An 18,703-nucleotide genomic window follows, 5' to 3' on the forward strand; every position below is an offset into this window, starting at 1 on the left:
GTTTATCACGGATTCGACGAGCTCGGGATCGCTCAGGGAGATTCCCTCTATTCAAAGCAGACATGCGCCGGCGTGCCGCACTGATGAAATAAACTAAAAAAAGAATGTCCTCGGGCAATTGACCCAAATTGTCGGGACGCGCAGTGAATTAGAGCCAATAAACTATTGAACAGTCACCGTTCAGGCCCGCGGCATGCTTTTTTTTTCTGTGTGTGTGTGTGTCGAAAGCTTTCGACGACCTGTCAACTCCGTCAGTAGCTCGCAGGAAACACAACGCCGCGCACTTTGCAATTGGATGCTTCGTAACCAAATAACGTGCATCGATGGCGGCAAGGGTGCTGTTCTAGTTGTTCCTTGCAAGTCAACGAAAGAATGACCACTGACAACGCGTCTGCAGGATTCGAGTTGAATGCGGCGAGGTGCGCATCAGAAAGTAGCGCCGCCCAAAAAGGCGAACATTGGGGTGTTGCTGGTACATTGCGCCCACCCACACTCCAAAACGGCCTCTCTCAATCCGTGCGGGCGCCCGTCCCCAGCAGCCAAACGCCCTATGCGGCAGGCACCTCCACACCTGTGGGCCTCCGCGTCAGTAGACGCAAGCAGTTCATGTGGCCACGTCATCACCGTGCAAAACTCCGGGGCCGCCCCGTATCCTCCAACACTTCCCCCTATCATCCGCGTCATTGGCGAATCCCTCGGGCAGAAGAAGTGACACCTGCATCCAGCAGGCCCACAACCATCATCTACGCCGTCGCCGCTGTGATGTAAAAGGAAGCTGCCGCAGTCTCCCACAGGAAAAGACGACAGCTGCGTTGTGTGGTTGACCACTCTACGGCCAAAAACTGGAATCTAGAGAATCCCAGAGATCGCTTCCATCTCGTCCACACGCCAGAGAACGGCAACAAGAAAAAAAAAACAACTCTACAAGTGCTGCCTTCAACGGGGAGTCTTCCGGAAAGAAAACCAAGTTATAGATAAGGGAAAAACAGGGGAGTTCAACGATACGTTAAATCTTTTATTTATCCCCAACAAGTTGCACCTTACTTTCAAAAAACTATCACTTTAAAAATTGGAACCAGAAAGAGCATGTAAGCCAAAAACAAAATGCGCACAGACAGCTTATCCTTCTGTAAACTCAGTTCTCTCTAGTTCTCTACGTATTCTATTTTACCTTTGTTTAATTGATAAACATGGTTTGTACTCTTCAGTTTTTCATTCACATACAGTGTTTTGGTTACAACTGTGACCTCACGCAAGGGTCTCCTCTCACGGAATGTCGGTGACGGGACGCAGAGTTGTGTGGTTACCCTTTGCCACTGGGGCTGCAGCAGTTCCAATATGCCACTGTTGTACCTCGGTTAGAAGCCTTGTGAACCGTTCCTCCAGGTCGGTGTTTTGAAGTCGCCGCTGGGGTAAACTAGAGGCTCCTTCTTCAGCAGGTAACTGAAATGCTACACGATTCCGCCGCAAAGGCATGACGTTCCCGTCGCTGTTTGGCAAAAAAGAGGAGTGATTTAACGATGGTGAGTTCTGTAGCTTTCGCACTCGCTCGCGGTTGTGTCCCTCATTCGCAACAAGAGACAGACCGCCATTCTTGGGCATGCGGACATGCGGGGCCTCACTTGCCGTGTGCGAACGACTAAATGCGGCTGACGCTGTAGCTGCTCTTGTACCCTGTGATGTGGCCCTCTTTACGGGGGCACCTTTGCTGCCATTGCGGAGGTGTGAGCGCGGCGCAGGAGCACTTGTTACAGATTTCTTTGTAACTCCCACAAAAGCGACTTTTTTTGCATTAGCCGAAGGTGTCCTATCAAAACCTACCGGATTTTTTGCGGTAGCGAATCCATTCTCCACCGGTTGACGCAACGATGTTGTGCTGTGTGTGGTGACAAAAGGTTCCGACCTCGACCGTGTTGGTCCAGTGGAAAACGGAATACGGTCAACTTTTGGACTAGCATTGCCTACGTGTGCTTTGCTAGACGGTGTTCCCTTGGTCTGGCATTGTGCACGACAGTGGGATGGTTGACGTGCTACGGAATTCTTTCCACTTCCACGACCCTCCACCAAACGCTGTATACGTGCCTCTATGGTTTCCACAGGTGAGAATGCCCGGTGTGCATCAAGAAGAGAGATGGATGGGGTATGTCCAGTCTTCATCGATCGCTCAAAGAAGGGAATCATGTCCATCGTAGACAAGGAAGGGAGATTGGCAAACATAAGCGCTAGCTTCGCCTCGTCCATAATGTGTGAAACACCAGAGGCTAACGGAAGCATGTGTCGTATCACGGATATACACACACTAAGCGCCTGCATGTACTCCTCTTCACGATTCATGATAGAACGACACTCCTGGTGGTAGTGCGCCGCGAGACACTCCGCCTCCGTGCAACTTTGTCGCAGCTTCACATTATCCATCAGGAGCTCCAGTAGTGGGTGTTGTTTCTCTCCCAACAACTCTTGACGAATTCCAGCGATGGTGCGATCCGTATCATTCATTTTTTCCAAAAGTTCCTCCATTTTCCCACCTTGTGTCGCCGATTCCATCTCCATCTTCTCAATAGCGAGCCGCAGGCCCGCCACACCAACCGGTGTCGCCTTCTCTTCATTGGCATCCCCAGCAGCTGACTTTCGTCGGGCGGCAAGAAAACGGGCAAGCTTCCATTTGTGCTGCCGCAGTCGAATGTCAAGTTCACTGTTGGCCTCCTGTGTCTCCCGCATCGCTCGGTAGAGTGTCTCCTTCGCCACTGAAAACTTTTTCAGCTTCTTTTGCAGTGCCGTGTACGCGTCGGACCCTAACACTCCCAGTGTCACTCGAGTCGATAAACGACGTGAGGTGTGAAGCATGGTAGGCGATGTCTCCAGGGACTCCAGTCGAATGTCGTTTCCCATTGCAATCGTCGAAGCGCCCGGAGGCGGTGATTGCTCTCCTTTACAAGGTGTCAAAATTGGCATCGGGGAGAAAGAATCCGCGACGAGTTGTGAACTTTGTCGGCCCATTACGCTTCGGTTCAAGGCAGCTTCGGGGCTGCCCCCGCGTAGACGCAGTAGTTCATCCTGTGTCTGTGCCAGTTCCAAGCGAAGTTCATCAATCAGTGCCTCTTGACTTTTGGTCACCTCCTTTGAATCAACACGGAATTCGTGGCGCTTGGCAGAGACCTGAATATCCTTTGCCTGCATCGCAAAGAGCATCGTGTTGATTGTCTCTTCGTACATCTTACTACTTGGGCTAACGCAAAAGAGCATTAACGTGCGACAGTTTCCGCCAAAGCAATCCCGCAGTAGCCGCGTCAGCTTGGAGCCTCGATATGGAATATAATTCACACGATCGGGGTGCTTGCTGCGATAGATCAAGGCCTGAACCACGGTGCCAAGCGCGAGAAGGGAACGATTGATGTTTCCACCCTCCTGTAGACGAATACCACTGTTACTTGTGCCTGCAGCGCGCTCTGAGCCCGCTAGGTCGCAAAAACGAATGCGGCCCACGGTCCCAAGAGTCGCATCCACAGTGTCCTTCACCTCCACTTCCAATGTAAGAATTGCGTGTGAGCGGCTTGACTGGGCATTGACGTTGGTAGACGCAACAAATCTATTTGCTTGGCCAAGTTCCACAAGCTTGGCGAAGTCTTCCGCAGTTTGAGGCGTGACGTGCGTAAGACTCTTCACGCTAAGACTCTCAAGATTGGCACCACTCCTCTCTCCGTCGTGGAAACTGTCTTCCTGGCCAAAGTCCTGCAGCTTCAGTGGAATCCGTTTTCCACTAGAGCTTGACGGCACTAGCAGGTCAAAGACCTCCTCATTATACACTTCCAAAAACGTGCAACGCACCTTCACCACTTTCTGCTCTTCCACCTCTAGTCGCTCCTTCTCCTCCAGGATGTCCCGCACGCCCTGGTATATCACCCCTGCCACACTCATGTTACTGCCAAACATGGTGTGCGTCTTTCCCGAACCAGTTGCACCGTAGGCGAGGATAGAGCCATTAATGCCATCAAAGACACCAGCCACAACGTTACGGCAGGCCTCATACACCTCGAGCTGTGTGCTGTGTGGGTGAAACACCTCGTCAACCTTGAAATATTGTGACCGAGGCTTGGCATGACGGACACCAAAGTAACGAGACGGTGACTGCGTTGGGACACCGTGGACAACAATTCCATCCTTGAGGCAATGCAAGATACTCTTCACGGAGGGGTCCGCGTGCTCCACCGTGGACAAGGGACGAACGCGCGCCATGACTCCAACTGCATTCCACTCCTTTTGTGCCAGCACCTTGGCGGCGTCGCCCTCCTCCCCGCCCACGCCACTGGTAGCCAAAACTGCCATGTCACTCTCTGAAGCCATTCCCTCGCCCCGACCCCGTGGTGTCACCGATGCACCACTTAGTTTTCAGATCCTCCTCTTGGAGCCCCGTTTAGCCGCCGCCGTCTCCTTCTTCCTGCTGTTCCGTAGCTTGTAACGATGAACGTTGGGCCCCACGAAAAATGGACTCACCGCCCACACTTCGAAGGCACACTTCTGCAGCTGCCCTTCAGGGTGCGGGGAGCGACAAGCACAGAAAAGAGAAGCAAAACAAAAAAAAAAGAGAGAGATAATTGTAAGCAGGCAACAACAATAAGATCAGGGAGAAGGATTCTACTCAGCGTGGTATCATGATGGCCCCTCACACCCACCCCGCACCGCAGTTGAAGGAGGATGTGCCAGACAATTCCAGATAGGCAGACACAGTGAGAACCTCCGTGAAAAAAAAAAAAACCGCTGACATTGTTAGGTAAATAATCCAGACAAAGACGCTTCCTTTTTCCCCGTTACAGTGTGAGGAAAGTTTTATTCCTCACACCTTGCTTTTGTAAACTGCCCATGTCGCCCTTCTCGCCACACATTCCCGTGTTAAAGACGCAACCACAAACACGCAGGAACGCCTACCGTGAGACCCTTGGCTTCAGAGCGTGGGCACTTGTCTCTTCTTCTTGCATGCGATTGATGCGCCGAGTGATCTCTCGTAGTTCTTCTTGTTGCCGTCGATAATGCTCTTGTGACACCAAAGCATTCCGAGCAAATTCTGTGCAGCGGGGAATGCTAAGAACAGCAACATTATTTACTTTCATCACGTTGGCTGACGCAACTGCCGTGGAGTGAGGAGTACTAGCGGTAGAAACAGCAGCTACGCCCACACTCCCCAACTTCCCAGCGGTCGAACTGTTAGGCGGAGGGCGCCGCAGCAGCGTGAAATGCACCGCCTGCACCGGCTCCTCTTTCTGCGATTCAAGTTCAGGCGCTAGGGGACCTTTCTGCGTGCAATTACGCCGCTGCTGGCGATGCATTCGCATACCTATCGCCAGGTCCTGCTCCATGAGACGCTCTGCGGGAATGCCCCTCGCGACTGCGGAAGCAACGGCAGTTCCCATGGCCTCTCTGGGGTTTTCCGACATGAGTTTACGCAGCTCGCCGTCAAGATTGGCTTCCTCAAGCCTAAGTCGCAGTGTTTCTGCTGCAGCAAAAATACCGCCTTCTTCAAACTCATTATCTTCTTCTTCCTCCTCTGCCTCACTTTCTTCTTCTTCCTCTGCCTCACTTTCTTCTTCCTCCTCTGCTTCACTTTCCTCCTCTTCTTCCTCCTCTTCCTCCTCGTCTGTGGAAGTTACCTCCGACAGAGAAGCAGAGGTGAGTGGTGTTGCAACATTTTCGCACTTGCTGTCGCGCTCACTAGCGCTCTCATAATAGTAGGAGCTAGAGCTGCTTATGCTTCCCACACCACTGCAACTCCTATTAATGATGATCTGATGCGTGGAATTTTCATCCTCCACTGTATCACTGTCATTTTCAGTGGAAACCTCGTCCGCGTGCTCCAACTCTTCGGGTAGGAGGTCCATCGACGCCGGTATGGTGTCCTCCATATCGGCGTTGTGAGTTTGCGCAGACTCCGGTGTACGGACCAGTGGCTCATCTTGTTCGCCTATAGGAAAAAGACGAAAAAAAGGACCATCAGTTTGACAGTCTTGAAAGGCCTTGTAGGTTTTTTCATACCACGTATTGGCAGGAAACACAGTTTCTTCCGCTACAGCCTTGGCGTACGTTTCGGCTTCTGCCATTGTCTCCGGAAACCTCAACATCTGCGATGATGTTCCCTCCCGCTCAGGGCCGCGCTCTTGTGGGTCCTCTGTTGTTTGCTCCTTCAACTTCACCTCAGATTTCTCTTGCTTGTAGAGCATCTCCCATCCCTCCCGCTGGGCCGCATCTCGGTGCAGTTTGTTGCCAAGCTCCTCCACGAGTTCCTTGAGCCTAAGCTTCAGTTGCAAAGGCAGCGTCTCTGGAAGGCTAAATCGGTAAAGAAATAGTAGTGACATGAGCTTTCGAAGCAGCTGATGCAGACTGTCAAGGTGTTCCATGGCTCTTAATGCGCGAGACCGTCCCCCAGTGAGAGCACCTGTACTTACGGCCCAAGGAAGATACGGGAGGCACTCCCAAAGCAGGGTAACCGAGCACTGCAGGCGGCTGTAGTCATTGCAGTGAGGTGTGGCAAGAGGAAAGTATTGCAGCAGTAGCAGCAACAGGTGGACCACAAACCGGAAAGACACCAACCGAACACGGTAGAAGTTGGCAACATAAAAACAGTCAACCAGGCGCCACTGCAAAGGGCGGTATGGGAGATGGGCACCGGAGGTCATCCGATGGTTCGTTACATCGCCATGACCACGTCTCGTGACTGCGCTGCCGACCTCCAAGTCACGCCTCATGTCCTCTGCAATCTCGTGCAGAATACGCTGCACTACCTGGATGCAGCCCGCTTGGGAGAGCACGGCCAAGAAGTCGGCCAGAAATGGAATGGCATCCCAACTCACCTGGTGTGCACCACGCAGCGCTCGAATAAGCATTTCCCGACTTTCAGCTTCATTCCATGGCATCTTAAGCAGCTCCCTCCGCACAAAGTTATAGTTCGTCGGGGACAAGATACGATGCAGCAGATACTGCACATACTTCGCCAGTGGGGTCTGCTCTTCCGGGGCAACACGGCAACTCACAACAGATGCAGGAGGTGCAGATCGCAAGAAGGTGAACGCCTTTGTGATTGTGTGTGAGGACTCTTCGCTCACTGCCTCCTCCTGCATCGCACTCTTAAGTTTTTTAATTAACTTATCCGCCGTTCGACGTGTCAAGTGGTTGCGAACCAAGAAAAGGCCACCGTGCTCAATGGCGCCAGCAATGGTTGCTACACTGCAGGGCCGCTTCAGTTCCTCCATCGCAACATTCAAAACGTTCAACACCCGGCTAGGTGGAATACTTCCAAACTTCATCAACTCACACAGATACCGCACGGTGGCAGTGCACCGACGCTGCAACACCGCATCGCTCCATGTGCTGCATGAGGTGTCTGTCTCTCTTGTCAAGGTGGCAGCTGTATACTCTCGTCTCCACTGCGCCTCCAGCTTTGTACCAAGGTACTCCCCAACATCAGGAAAGTACTGATGAAGGATTGCGGCACAGCGAGCCATAAATGGAAGTTGTTCAGGGTGGCGGAAGCGCGAAAAGTGACGCAACTCCAGCGTCAATAGCATTCGACAGTTTGTGAAGAACAGTGCAGCCCCAACAAAGTTCTCCGATGAACGACGAAGCGGCTGAAGTGCCTCCCCAACAAACCGTTCGCACCATTCATCCACCATAGCAGCACTGGCGCACCGCTCAAGCTCCTCCAGCAACCTCAATACTGCCGCATAGTCATCAAACAGCGCCGCAGGGACGGCCAATTTAGCCAGGCGAAGTCGCCGACGCTTCATTAATGCCACGGCCTCAGTGCAATTTTGATACTTGCCTTCCTCGACGGCGTCAGCCGTCGTCTGAACCTCCACTTCGTCGTCCATCAAGTCCTCCTCACTGCCTTCGGCATCGCCGCCCCCACCAGCCGCCCCAAGTGCCACAGCAGACAAAGCCGGTACGAACGGTGACGCAGTCGCCCCGCCACTGGCCCTGTGGCGCGAGAACAAGTCCCAGTTCGCCCTTTCGGCAGCCAACGACAACAGGAGTGCATCATTCGACAACGCCTCGAGTTCCGGAACATACTCGTAGAATATCCGCTGTTCATCGTTCTCAAAGCGATTCAGCGTCTCCGCCCCCACAATGGGGCGGAATTTTTGAATTACTGAAATCCGCACCGCGTCAACTTCCTCCTTTTGTTCAACAATCGAGAGATCGATGGGCAACGGGGCGACAAAGCCCAGCATGCCAAGCAAGTTATCACACACCACAAACAGTCGTTCTACGTGCTCCTGAAGCAAACGAAACCGTGCCTCATCCACATTAAAGCGTGTATTTCTCCCGCGGAGTTCAGCCGGATCATTTAAGGAGCGCCACCACTTCTCAATCTCGTTTTTACCTTGTGTATAAGCTCTAAGACCTGCCTTCGCAGTGGCTAGAACGAGCCCAATGAACTGGCGTTTTTCCACATCTCTGCTGTAGTTTACCGCTGAAGAGTTGCGGATTTCGCACAACCTCGCCCAGCTTGCCTCCTCTGCCTGATGCGCCACCGCATCTTCCACCAGTCCAACCACTTTGGTTGTGGCGTTGAACGTCAACCGAGCTCCCACGGGGCCAAGCAGGAGCATTGTCATCCTCTCCTCCTCCGTGTTTTCGTCAGTTGTCAACACCCCACAGCGTCCCATGAGCTCACGAAGTCCCTCTGGGCCCTTTGCACTTTCCCTGTTTCCGGGGAAAAGGCACGACAACGCTGCATTCTCGTTACCAAGTATTTCAATGCCTACTTCGCGTACCACAAGAACCGTAATCGAGAGAACTGTCGCGACGGCTAGAGGGGTATTTGGCGCTCCCGCCCGCTTCTCCGCAAGCTTGTACAGTAACTTCAAGAGGTTCAGCACCGGTTTAGCATCCGAAAAAAGCCCCACAAGCCACCACTCACAAAACACCTTAGTGACCAAGCGCAGACGATTAAATTCATCCACAGGCGACTTAACTGATGACGTCGGGAGGCTGTTTTTGGCTGCGGCAGACGGAGGTACAGAAGACCCCGAGGATGCTACTGTCATTGCTGAAGGCGCAGCTCCTTCTCCAGCGGTTGACACCGTCGCTAATGCATATTCCTCAATGCGTTCCACGGCTGCCTTGAGTGCCGCGGCGTCCACAATAGTTTCAACATTCTCCTTCAACTCTTTCAGGACCGAGGGCCAGAACTCCCCGTAGCGCTGGTGCACCTCGGAGCAGACTACAGCTAGCGAATGGGCATCCGCTGGCTTCATCCTTGTCCCATGACCAAGCGACTGCACGACACCGTGAGCCGCCTCGGAAATAAACATACCAAAGCTCACAGTGTCAAGCTGCATCAAGATTGTTTTTTCCGACGCCTCGGCGGAGTAATTTTTGAATCGCTTCGCTAACGCAGTCGCCTTCTTCACATCAAACTTTAACCCTGAGCTCCTTGCAGCAAAGGCCCCACGTTGGGGTTCCGGGTTCAAATTGAGCCTCCGCAACTCATCCCGTACCCTAAGGATATCTGCAGTAGATGCAGACATTTGAAATGTTTCCTTTATGTTCCTGCTTTGCCTCTCCGCGTACGTGCTGAGGCCCACGCCCTTCGTCGCAAATTATGAGCGACACACCGTACTTACGACCTTGAAGAAAACCAGGTGCAGCAGAGCAGCAACAACAATTACGGTAAAGAGACGAGATGCGGCAAAAGAAAAACAAAAAGGACAAAACCAAAAAAAAAAAAAAGAACGTTTCGTGTGCGGCAGGGAATAAAGTCACACGCCAAAAGCGAGGGAGTACAGGCGGGCTGCAAACTGCAGTGTCATTTTTCTTCCCCCGCCTCTCCTCCTCCTCACCACCGCCCTCCCACGCGCACTTGCGCAGACAGATAGGAGGCGGAGGAAGAAGAATTCTACCGTATTTGCCTTCTATCCCTCTTTGTTTATATTCCCCTTCACCTTCATCATTTGATTTCTGTCACTCAAAGACACCAGTCCTTTTTGGTAAACAACTCTTCTGATTGCCGTACCTTTTTACTCCTTTTGCTATTGCTGTCCCCCTCCCCCCTCCCCCCGCGCGCGTAGGCCTCCGCCTTCAGTTTGCCTCATCACTCTATTCTCTGGAGGAAACAGAAAAAAAAAATAAACCACGCATACAACAACTACTAACGCGGCCTACCTCTGTTCCTTTGCCTTCTATGAATGTCTGTTGGTGGAACGCCTGCGGCACCAACGTGCTGCCGCCTCCCACTCCTCTCAGCATTGGTTTATCCATTCGATTAAGTATATTTTATGGTTGTGGTGTGGCAGCTCCCTGCTCTGGTGCACGCTCATCAATGTGCATATTGACGCGCGTGCCAAACTCCCCTCGCGTGAATCACTGCGGTGGGGATTTCTCGTACAGCTGCCGGAGCTGCTCCTTGGCGTACTCCATGACATTTGCCTCATCCACGTTCTCTTCTTCGTTGTCGTTGTCGGTGTTGTCCTCACCAGCAATCATCGTCTCCCTTATTCGCTGTTTCACGTCTGACCACCTCACCTTTACGATTTCCTCCTTTGTCATGGGGCCAATAAATGCGTCTAGTACCCTATCAACGCGCTGCCGTAAAAGCAGTGGCAAATCCACCTCCGTCCGTGCGGTGAACTCGGGGTTGGCAGCATCCTCAGCGTCCTCTGATTTCGCGACAAGAACTAAGGAAGCTGCCTTCTCGCCTGCTATGCCACCACCTGAAGCAGCAGCAGCAGCAGCCGTTGGCGCACGGAATGGAACGTGCGTGAAAATGTGGACATTTGCGTCCAGAAAGATGGTACCGAGTGCCTCCGCGGCAGACTTGGAAGACACGAAAAAAATTTGGCAGAAGAACGCGTCCAGGGTATCGTTTGAGTGCATCTGCACTGATCTGCCGCTGTCCCAGGCACTCCTGCATCACCCGGCTACCCAGGTCGCACAGCAGCCGTGCCGCGTGGCTGTCTCTGTCAACCACCTCATCTGACTGCTTGATGCGGGTAAAGAGTTCCACCAGAAAGCTCGCACACTGCGTTCCGTGGCGGAAAAGCTCATCAAACAGCAGATGCCAGACACGCTGGTACGCAACAAAGTGGTTCTCCTGCTCAGTGCTGTAGAAGGTGTGATGAGCCATAAAGAAGACCAAAAAAGGAATGGTGTATTCGAGGAAGCAAGTAAGGGCCTCAGGTGACGACAACGTCGCACCGGAGCTTCTCTGCTTCGTACGAAGGTGGTCACCAACCTGCTGTAGAAGGGCACGGAGGTATTGATACCCACTTTTCGTCTCCTCACTAACAACGGTAAGAATTAGAAAAGCCACGTAGCGCATATCGCATTGGTTCTCCATGATATGGAAAGTAATCTTCTTCTGCAGTGAACGCCGCACAACAACCTCATCCTCGGCGGAGAGAATCACTGCCACGGCAAGCTCCTTAGCGATGTCAGACGATGGCCTAATTACAAGTTTCGCTAGTTGCTGGTTAATAGAAATACGACGGCGACACGCACCAACTGTGTTTGGCTCCCACTCGCCCGCTGTCTTGTAGGCAGCGAGTAGGGCATTAAGCGTCGAAACCACAGCACCTACAACACGATCTGCGGCGTAGCTCAACGCGATTGCTGACATACATTTTGTTGTGGCATCTACAACCGCAGCGGCAAGTGACGTGGGAAACACATCGGCTCGTTTCGCGTTGACCTTGGCTGAATCCTCAGCCGTAGTTCTGTCACGAACAGCGGCAAGCAGAAGTTCGGTGAGAGTGCGCATCAACGATTCATCCTGCAAAAGCGGTGCCACCGCGCAATCCTTCGCGAAGGCTGTCAATGCCTTCAGCCACCCAACGGCACTGGGAAGTGTGGGAGTCGCCGAGTTACGGATGCGAGCAAGGAGAGAATGCACCAACTGACTGAGCGCTTTTGACTCCTGCAAACCGTTGACACTGATGAGAGCGATGAAGCAACGGGCGGCATGCTTGCACATGGCCCCCACCATCTCGGGTGTGGCGTCCTGCAAGAGTGGCTCGTGGCTGCAAGAACATAACCGGGCCAACGACGTAAAAAGAGCCTTTTTGCGTGTATTTATAATATCGGCGGATGCCGTGTCCTTGTCGTACCCATGCTCGTCCACCGCAGCCCCGCTTGCGTACCTGGCCCACTCGGTAACACAATTCAAAAGAAGAATCACCCACGATGTCGGAATCTTCGCGTTGCTGCTTTGACACACAAGTTCTACAAAATCCACAAGAGGCACGGCGCAGTGTGGCATAAACGACGGAGCGGTGCGCTCAAGGATGATGAGTGCACGGAGCAGACCCTCCACCTCGTGCTTCACCTCTGTTTCCACTGTTTCAGCTCCATCGCCGCAGACACCACGCAGAGTCTCACGTAGACGTGCAATCAACTCATTAACATGTTCCAGCTCAACTGGAAGCATCATCTGCCTCGATAAACTTTCCTGCACAAACTTGAGCACATGCCCCTCAACCCGACCTTTCAGTGCCTTGACAAGCAACTCCCGCTCCTTCGCGTAGTGGAGGTGCCTATCCGCACAGCAGCTCAAGAACGCCTTGGAAACATTGTCATCCTTAGAGCGAAACAGGGCATCCCACTCCCCTTTCTCCGCATGTGTCATGGTCTGCACAAAGTTAAGAAGACGATGGATATTGTTGATCATCTCCTGGCCCTCTGTCGACTTCAGATCTTTACTCCGCACCTCGGCACGCAGTTGAAAGAGACGCAGGATCGCGAGCCGTAGCTGCGCCTTCTTCGCGGCAAAAGTGAGCAGCTTATTAAAACTCTTGGGATTTAAGTGGGAACACATTTTTGCCAAGCCATCAGCAAAGGAGCGCTCCTGCGTGGCACTCTCCTTCTCAAAGTCAAACAACGCCATACTTGCCCGTGCCGAGCGCCGACCGGTGGAGGTTGATGAAGCAAACGCAGTGAGCAACGCATCACCGGTGACCACCCTTGACGCGGGTGGCAGCATGGATTCAAAGCTTGCCTCCAACAGCAACACGCCCCCCTCGGCGTTCAGGCACTGCATCATCACATTCGGAATCCACGGGTAGAGCAGTGTGCGGTAGATGTCACTAAGTCGCTCCACCGCAGCTTGTCGAACCTTGAGGTTCTTGTCGGCGACGCGCTGCCCGAGCGTCTTTTCCATTCGCTCGGACGTCACGAGCGACGGAGCGGCAGTGACGATGTCACCGTACGCAAGTACTGCCGCGCGACGCACCAGCGCGTGCGGATCCACAAGGTGAAGTTCCACCAAAGGAAGCAAGTCGCGAACGCGCTCTTCCGTAAAGCTTGCCGAGACTTGGGTGGAGACTCCAATAGCACTTGCCGCCAGCTGCAGCATTTCTATACGCAGCGCGTGCTTGGGGTCATTGAAGCGTGCAAGGAGTGCGGCAAAGGCGGAACGGTACGTCGAAGTGGCGGTCTCATGAGCGCCAAAAGCCATGAAAAACCCACGCAGAAACAACAAGCGGATGTCCGCAATTTCGTGCTCCAGATACGGGAGAAGTGCCGGGACAAGTTGCCCGACAAGATCCACGTGCAGTTCCATCAACGCCACGAAGCACTCCATCGCCCGTCCAACCCCGCGCAGCCCACGACGCTTTTTCTCCAGCTCGTCGCCCGTAACTTCGGCCGCAGCCACCTCGCCCACGCCCTGTTCGACCAACTCCACCATGTAGCTAGCAATGGCCGGGTGAATCACATCCAACTGTTCCAAAAAAACACGAGCAGCGATAATGGCACCGGGCGCCCGGGCCTTTTTCCGTGTTGCGTTCGCAACTGGTTTACCACCAGCCGTATTTCCAGCTAGCCGGTTTGACTCCATACGGCGCAGCAAGGTAGGTGAAGCGGCCGTAATCTCCGCTAGCAATGGGGCAAGCTCATCGGGGGTAATGGACTTGGTTGCGCTGAGAATGTCAGCGAGAACCCTCCCCATTTCCGCAGCAGTTATTGGAGTAATCGCGTTATCACTCTTTGTTAGCGCCTCGCTTCCTGTACACGATCCAGCAGCCTGTGAAATGCTCTGAAACATGCATGTTAGACGCTCGTGCACCGCCCGGCGACAATGGGGAATAACGTACGCAAAAATGTGCGAAATACCTGCACGTTCAATGAAATGCTCGCATGTCTTCAGACATGCCTCGCCTCTGGCTACCTGTCCAAAGGGAAAAGTCAGACACGCTAAGACATCATCGGCATAACGCGCATCAAACGGTAGCGTGACAGACGTCTCTGGGAATTCATGTTTGTTGCCCAGCCGCACCAGGTCGGACAACAGGCACCCGGTCATTTGCTGCACGCCGCTAAGGCTGCTTTTCAAGTAACGGGGATTGAGAAGTTCTTTGATGAAGGCCGCGCTGACGGAAAAGGGCGGGTTTGCCGCCCGAAGTACGCGATGGCACTCAAACAGCCATGGTAAGAGCTGTGCGTCCGCCTTGTTGTGGAGCACAGACCCCGAAAGAACAGAGTCGCTGTTCGCACCCGGAACTTCATGGCGTGCTCGTTTGCTTGTAACCGCAGCGCCGGTTGGTCGGTTGCGCCCGTCACTTCGCTCCCTTCGCGTAGCTGTCGAAGGCATTTTTTTCTCTTTTTTTTTTCCTGTTTGTTCTCCTCCTGCGTGCGTGTTTGCGGCTTGTCCCTCACACCCTCCGTCACTGCGACCACTACTGTCTGGTGATCGTACGCCGTGAACCTGCTTGCGCCGGATGCGGGAATACAACCGCGCATACACGTGGCAAAAATTAAAAGAAGAAACAAGAAAAAACAAAGCAATATATATATATATACGGATAGATAGAATAAAAAAAAGAAAAAATGTAGAACAGGGAAGCAGCACAGAAAGAAAGACCTCAGCAGCAGCAGAGTCACTCCCGTTTTTGTTCACGTTGCCTTTCCGCCGTTTCTCCTCATCCCTGCCGTGTGTGTGTGTGTGTGTATGTGTGTGTGGAGTTGCTCCAGCCGCCACGAGATCAACGGAAACGAGGAGGCAACCTGCAAGCATCCAAGCCCACAAAAAGCGTATCGACAGAAAGAAAGAGAGTGAGGACACAAAAAAAAGGAATAATAATAATAAAAAAAAAAAAACTTACATCAAACAACAAAAAATCATAATACTAATAATAATAAATCATCCGATATACGTGGAGCTCAAAACTTCATGCGTCACACGCGACCGTCGGTGCTGATCCTCCAATCAGGGAGTACTGATGCCAAAGGTGGCTGCGCTTCGCTGCAGCTCCTGTTTCAATTCATCAATCTCTTGTTGTTGTTTCAGGATAAGCGCATTGTATTCTGAACGCATCGATTTCACTTCCACATCATCCTCCATCAAGCTTCTCACCCCCTGATCCCAGCTGGAGCGCTTCAGTTGCAGCGATGAAAGTGTCTCCTGCTCTCGTTGTATCCTTTTCAGCAAAAACGCCTCCTCCTCCTCCACAGACGCAAAGCGAGCACCGTTCCCATTCCTTCTTTTTCTTGAAGACAAAGCAGCTACGCCGCCCATCAAGTTTCCAGCGTATTCCTGCTCTTCATCCTCGTCGCTGCCGTCGTCAGTGTCGGCGTCAACGCTATCTCTTATTCGCCGTACCTCAAGCTCCAGCGCCTGCAGCGCACCGGCAGCCTCCACCACCGCGTTGCGCCACTCCGCCGTTTCCTCTGCGCACAGCGGCGGGAGCGGTCGGCCCGTACTGGCCGACATGGGCTCGTGCTTGGTGCCAAAGAAGACGCCCGCCTCCTCCTCAATCATCTTCTGCCGGCGGTCCGTAGCCTCCAGAAGCAATTCTTGAATTGCCATTTCATGCGACCTCTGCGCCGTGGTGCGCTCCTCGTCACACAAGAGTTGGCGCACCGAGACGCCATTGATACGCGCTCTCGTCGTGCGGCACAACTCGCGATATGTGACGCCAAACCTCCACCGCAGTTCTTCTTGAACCGTCTCCCTTGCAAGTATTCGGTGCCGAGGCAAATTTGGGGCATTAGGAAAAATCGCTAACAACCGCCCCACACATCTCTCCACGAGGTCCTGAACGTAGCGCTGCGCCAACAAAACAGCAAATTGGGCCTCAAATGCTGGTAAGCCGTACATCTGAAGTACGTCCTCAGAGGAAGAGAAGTTAAAGTGCGCTAGTTTGTCCATGACCATCTCATAAAATTGAGAAATGGCTGGCAACGCCGCATCAACGGCATTTCCACACGTCGCTTGTAACGAGCATGTCATCCCTTGTCGGGCCATAGCAATGTTGCCGCCAAGCGGCGCCTCAACCGCGGCGTGGCCGAGCAATTCATTTGCCTCGTTAAATTCAGTCATAAAACACGGTCTCAGAAGGGCAGTTGAGTCCAACGGCGAGGGCACTTCAATGCGAGCACCGGCGTCCAGCAAGCGCTTTTTTGCTGCCTTTGCCACATCTCGCATATACACCACGTCCTTTGCTTTCGAAGGAAAAAGAAGTTCCTTAAGCGGGTACACGTTTCGGAGGACGCTGCTCCATCTATGCATCTTATCCTGACGGCGTGCTTATTTTGCTCCCTCGGCGTGGTATCAAGAGGATCAACAAAAATGGAGAAATCCAACTCCTCTTTTAGCGGAACCTGCGCCTGACGAATAAACAATTCACCCTTATCTGGATCCGCAAAAACCGTAATAATTCGGAGAAGCTGCAGCACAACTGGGACGTTTCGACAGTGAAAGCGCATCAGGTAGGAAAAGGGTGGGAATACTGTGCTGGGCGTGGCCTCGCTCTCCGCAACTGCCTCACTTCGCCTGGTAGTACTGTCGCTTCGCTTGCCCTTCTCGCAGAGGTTCACAGGCTGCAGCGGCTGCCTACAACGCACATAGAGGCTCTGCATGTCAGACCCCGGACCCGGCATGCGCTGCGTTACGACGTCGACCCGGGCCTTGTCAGTGTCCATCACGCCTGCAACTTGGCCCAGCAAAGCCGCATTGATCACGCGTCCGTCAGCGGCGGAAAAGAGATATAGTTCGCCACACTGTGAAATTAGCAGTGCACAAGGCACCCAACAGCTCTCAGAGCCGGCGGAAACCGAATATACATCGAGACGCGTGGCGAAACAAGGTTGGAGGGCGTACGCAGCCGTGTGAGAGACGCGTAATAACCCTAAAAAGAGCGGACTCAATGTAACGACTCCGGGCATCATCTGCATCACAGCATCAAACGTCAGATAAAGACAACAAAAAAAAATGCCTTTACGAGTACAGACGCATACCAGGCGTGTCTAGCGGAAAAAAGAGATTGAAGGAAAAAAAAGATAATAAACAACAAAGCAAGAGGGCTCCGGGTGCTGAAGCAGGCGCACACCCCCCCCCCCCCCCAGCAGACCAAATCAAAAGGCAACACACATAGAAAGAAAAAAAAAAATAGACGCAGACGCAGACGCATTACAATCGTATATGCACATGCGGGGCAAGAACCAAAGGATATGAGTTAAATAATAACTTTCACATGTAGACAGAAATCACTCTCATAGCAAAAAATCAAATAGACCCTTTCGAAAGCGAATGGGACTCCCAACGTCCGCTGCAGTTTCAGCCTTCCTGGCAACGTCAACTCCACCGCTACATGTACAGAAGGACAGTTGCTCTCCCTTCTCACACTGAATGCGCTCCGAACGCCGGCGACACCGCTCTTCCCACGTGGCAATGCGTTCTTCGGCGTCCAGCTCTAACCTCCGCATCTCCATGGACCAATGCTGGAGCATCTTGAGCTCCTTCTGCTGCTCTGCAACGATACCAAGGTACTGCTGTTGAACACGAGCTCTCGCAGCAGAAACATACACATCACGCTGCAGTAAACAACACTGCGCGTGCTCGCTGGCCTTCTTCACCTCTCGTTTAAGCCGACGCAACACATCACGAAGGCACACCACCTGATCCTTTACCATCGCTGCAGCAGGTGAGCGCATCGCGGCTTCCTCTTCCAAGCCAAGGTTTGTCCGCAGTGCGTCGTCACACTTGGAGAAGATGCGTGGCGCGAGACGCTCGCCTTCGTAGTGGTCGTAGTAATACGCCAATGCCCGCTGGTATTCCGTTTTTTTTTCCCTCTGCCACGCTGACAATACCTGCGCCCACCGCTGGTACGCACAGCGCCGCTGCTGTCGCCGCTCCTCCTGAAACTCCGCCTCCAACTTCTGCCGCAGCTGCCGAATCTCTTCCTGGTAAATGACCTGCCGTTCACGGCTGTAGGCAAGCTGATCGCTCGTGGGTTCGCCGCAGTCGTTCCAGTGTTGATGCTTCAACTGCTCCAACGCCAGAGAGTACGCCTCGTCAAACTTGCATTGCAAGCAAGATAAGAATTCGCCGTGCAATCGCCCCTCCTCCTCTAAAGGAATAAGAAAATTTGTCATCCGCACTTTCTCCACTGCATCACTTGACTCCATTGTCATGCTGCTGATACCCACCGGCAACGGCGGAACGCCGCTGTCGGCGCCAGGATGAAAATCTCCCTTTTCATTGGGGACCGCAGCAATCAACCGTGAAGTCTCCTTCGACCCATCATGGTGTGAGAGCCCAACCGTAGGGGTTGTCGCCAACTCCAATGGCGTCGCCCTCTCAGGCGTCTGCCCCTTCGAGGCCGCAGGCGGCAGGGAGGCGACGAGAAGAAAATCTCCCGGCATTCCCCGCCTCCCTTCTCCGCAGGCACGAGACGGTGGCGGACCTAATCTTGTGGTTGGCACATAAAAGATACGAGTAGCG

At 53.1% G+C, this 18,703-nt stretch overlaps 8 protein-coding genes across 8 annotated transcripts in view, besides 4 other annotated features; 1 reads left to right on the top strand and 7 right to left on the bottom strand.

Moving 5' to 3' along the window:
- Nucleotides 1-372: 372 nt before the first annotated feature.
- Nucleotides 373-768, top strand: TraAM80_03196 (uncharacterized protein; the record flags this gene model as incomplete). The annotated part of the gene is made up of 1 exon (XM_029380173.1): nt 373-768. The coding sequence occupies one exon, from the start codon at nt 373-375 to the stop codon at nt 766-768; it is 396 nt and encodes a 131-aa protein (XP_029239960.1).
- A 498-nt stretch (nt 769-1,266) lies between these two features.
- Nucleotides 1,267-4,341, bottom strand: TraAM80_03197 (putative kinesin; the record flags this gene model as incomplete). Its single annotated transcript, XM_029380174.1, has 1 exon — nt 1,267-4,341. The coding sequence occupies one exon, from the start codon at nt 4,339-4,341 to the stop codon at nt 1,267-1,269; it is 3,075 nt and encodes a 1,024-aa protein (XP_029239961.1).
- A 578-nt stretch (nt 4,342-4,919) lies between these two features.
- Nucleotides 4,920-9,518, bottom strand: TraAM80_03198 (ARM repeat-containing protein; the record flags this gene model as incomplete). The annotated part of the gene is made up of 1 exon (XM_029380175.1): nt 4,920-9,518. The coding sequence occupies one exon, from the start codon at nt 9,516-9,518 to the stop codon at nt 4,920-4,922; it is 4,599 nt and encodes a 1,532-aa protein (XP_029239962.1).
- A 162-nt stretch (nt 9,519-9,680) lies between these two features.
- Nucleotides 9,681-9,723: a sequence feature (A-rich).
- A 701-nt stretch (nt 9,724-10,424) lies between these two features.
- Nucleotides 10,425-10,457: a microsatellite.
- Nucleotides 10,458-10,636: 179 nt separating this feature from the next.
- TraAM80_03199 (uncharacterized protein) lies at nt 10,637-14,572 on the bottom strand (the record flags this gene model as incomplete). Its single annotated transcript, XM_029380176.1, has 1 exon — nt 10,637-14,572. One exon carries the CDS (start codon nt 14,570-14,572, stop codon nt 10,637-10,639), a length of 3,936 nt encoding a protein of 1,311 aa, XP_029239963.1.
- A 339-nt stretch (nt 14,573-14,911) lies between these two features.
- Nucleotides 14,912-14,940: a microsatellite.
- A 101-nt stretch (nt 14,941-15,041) lies between these two features.
- Nucleotides 15,042-15,120: a microsatellite.
- Nucleotides 15,121-15,187: 67 nt separating this feature from the next.
- On the bottom strand, nt 15,188-16,300 carry TraAM80_03200 (uncharacterized protein; the record flags this gene model as incomplete). Its single annotated transcript, XM_029380177.1, has 1 exon — nt 15,188-16,300. The coding sequence occupies one exon, from the start codon at nt 16,298-16,300 to the stop codon at nt 15,188-15,190; it is 1,113 nt and encodes a 370-aa protein (XP_029239964.1).
- An 11-nt stretch (nt 16,301-16,311) lies between these two features.
- On the bottom strand, nt 16,312-17,154 carry TraAM80_03201 (uncharacterized protein; the record flags this gene model as incomplete). The annotated part of the gene is made up of 1 exon (XM_029380178.1): nt 16,312-17,154. The coding sequence occupies one exon, from the start codon at nt 17,152-17,154 to the stop codon at nt 16,312-16,314; it is 843 nt and encodes a 280-aa protein (XP_029239965.1).
- Nucleotides 17,155-17,472: 318 nt separating this feature from the next.
- Nucleotides 17,473-18,393, bottom strand: TraAM80_03202 (uncharacterized protein; the record flags this gene model as incomplete). Its single annotated transcript, XM_029380179.1, has 1 exon — nt 17,473-18,393. The coding sequence occupies one exon, from the start codon at nt 18,391-18,393 to the stop codon at nt 17,473-17,475; it is 921 nt and encodes a 306-aa protein (XP_029239966.1).
- A 166-nt stretch (nt 18,394-18,559) lies between these two features.
- Nucleotides 18,560-18,703, bottom strand: part of TraAM80_03203 (uncharacterized protein) — a gene marked incomplete at both ends in the record, with an annotated part of 477 nt that continues 333 nt past the window's right edge. Inside the window, one exon of the mRNA XM_029380180.1 lies at nt 18,560-18,703. This exon is cut by the window's right edge and continues 333 nt beyond it. Within this exon, the coding sequence (XP_029239967.1) occupies nt 18,560-18,703 (144 nt within the window).

The sequence above is a fragment of the Trypanosoma rangeli genome (assembly GCF_003719475.1).
Source record: "Trypanosoma rangeli strain AM80 chromosome Unknown Tra_15.4_contig_00081, whole genome shotgun sequence".
Lineage (NCBI taxonomy): Eukaryota > Euglenozoa > Kinetoplastea > Trypanosomatida > Trypanosomatidae > Trypanosoma > Trypanosoma rangeli.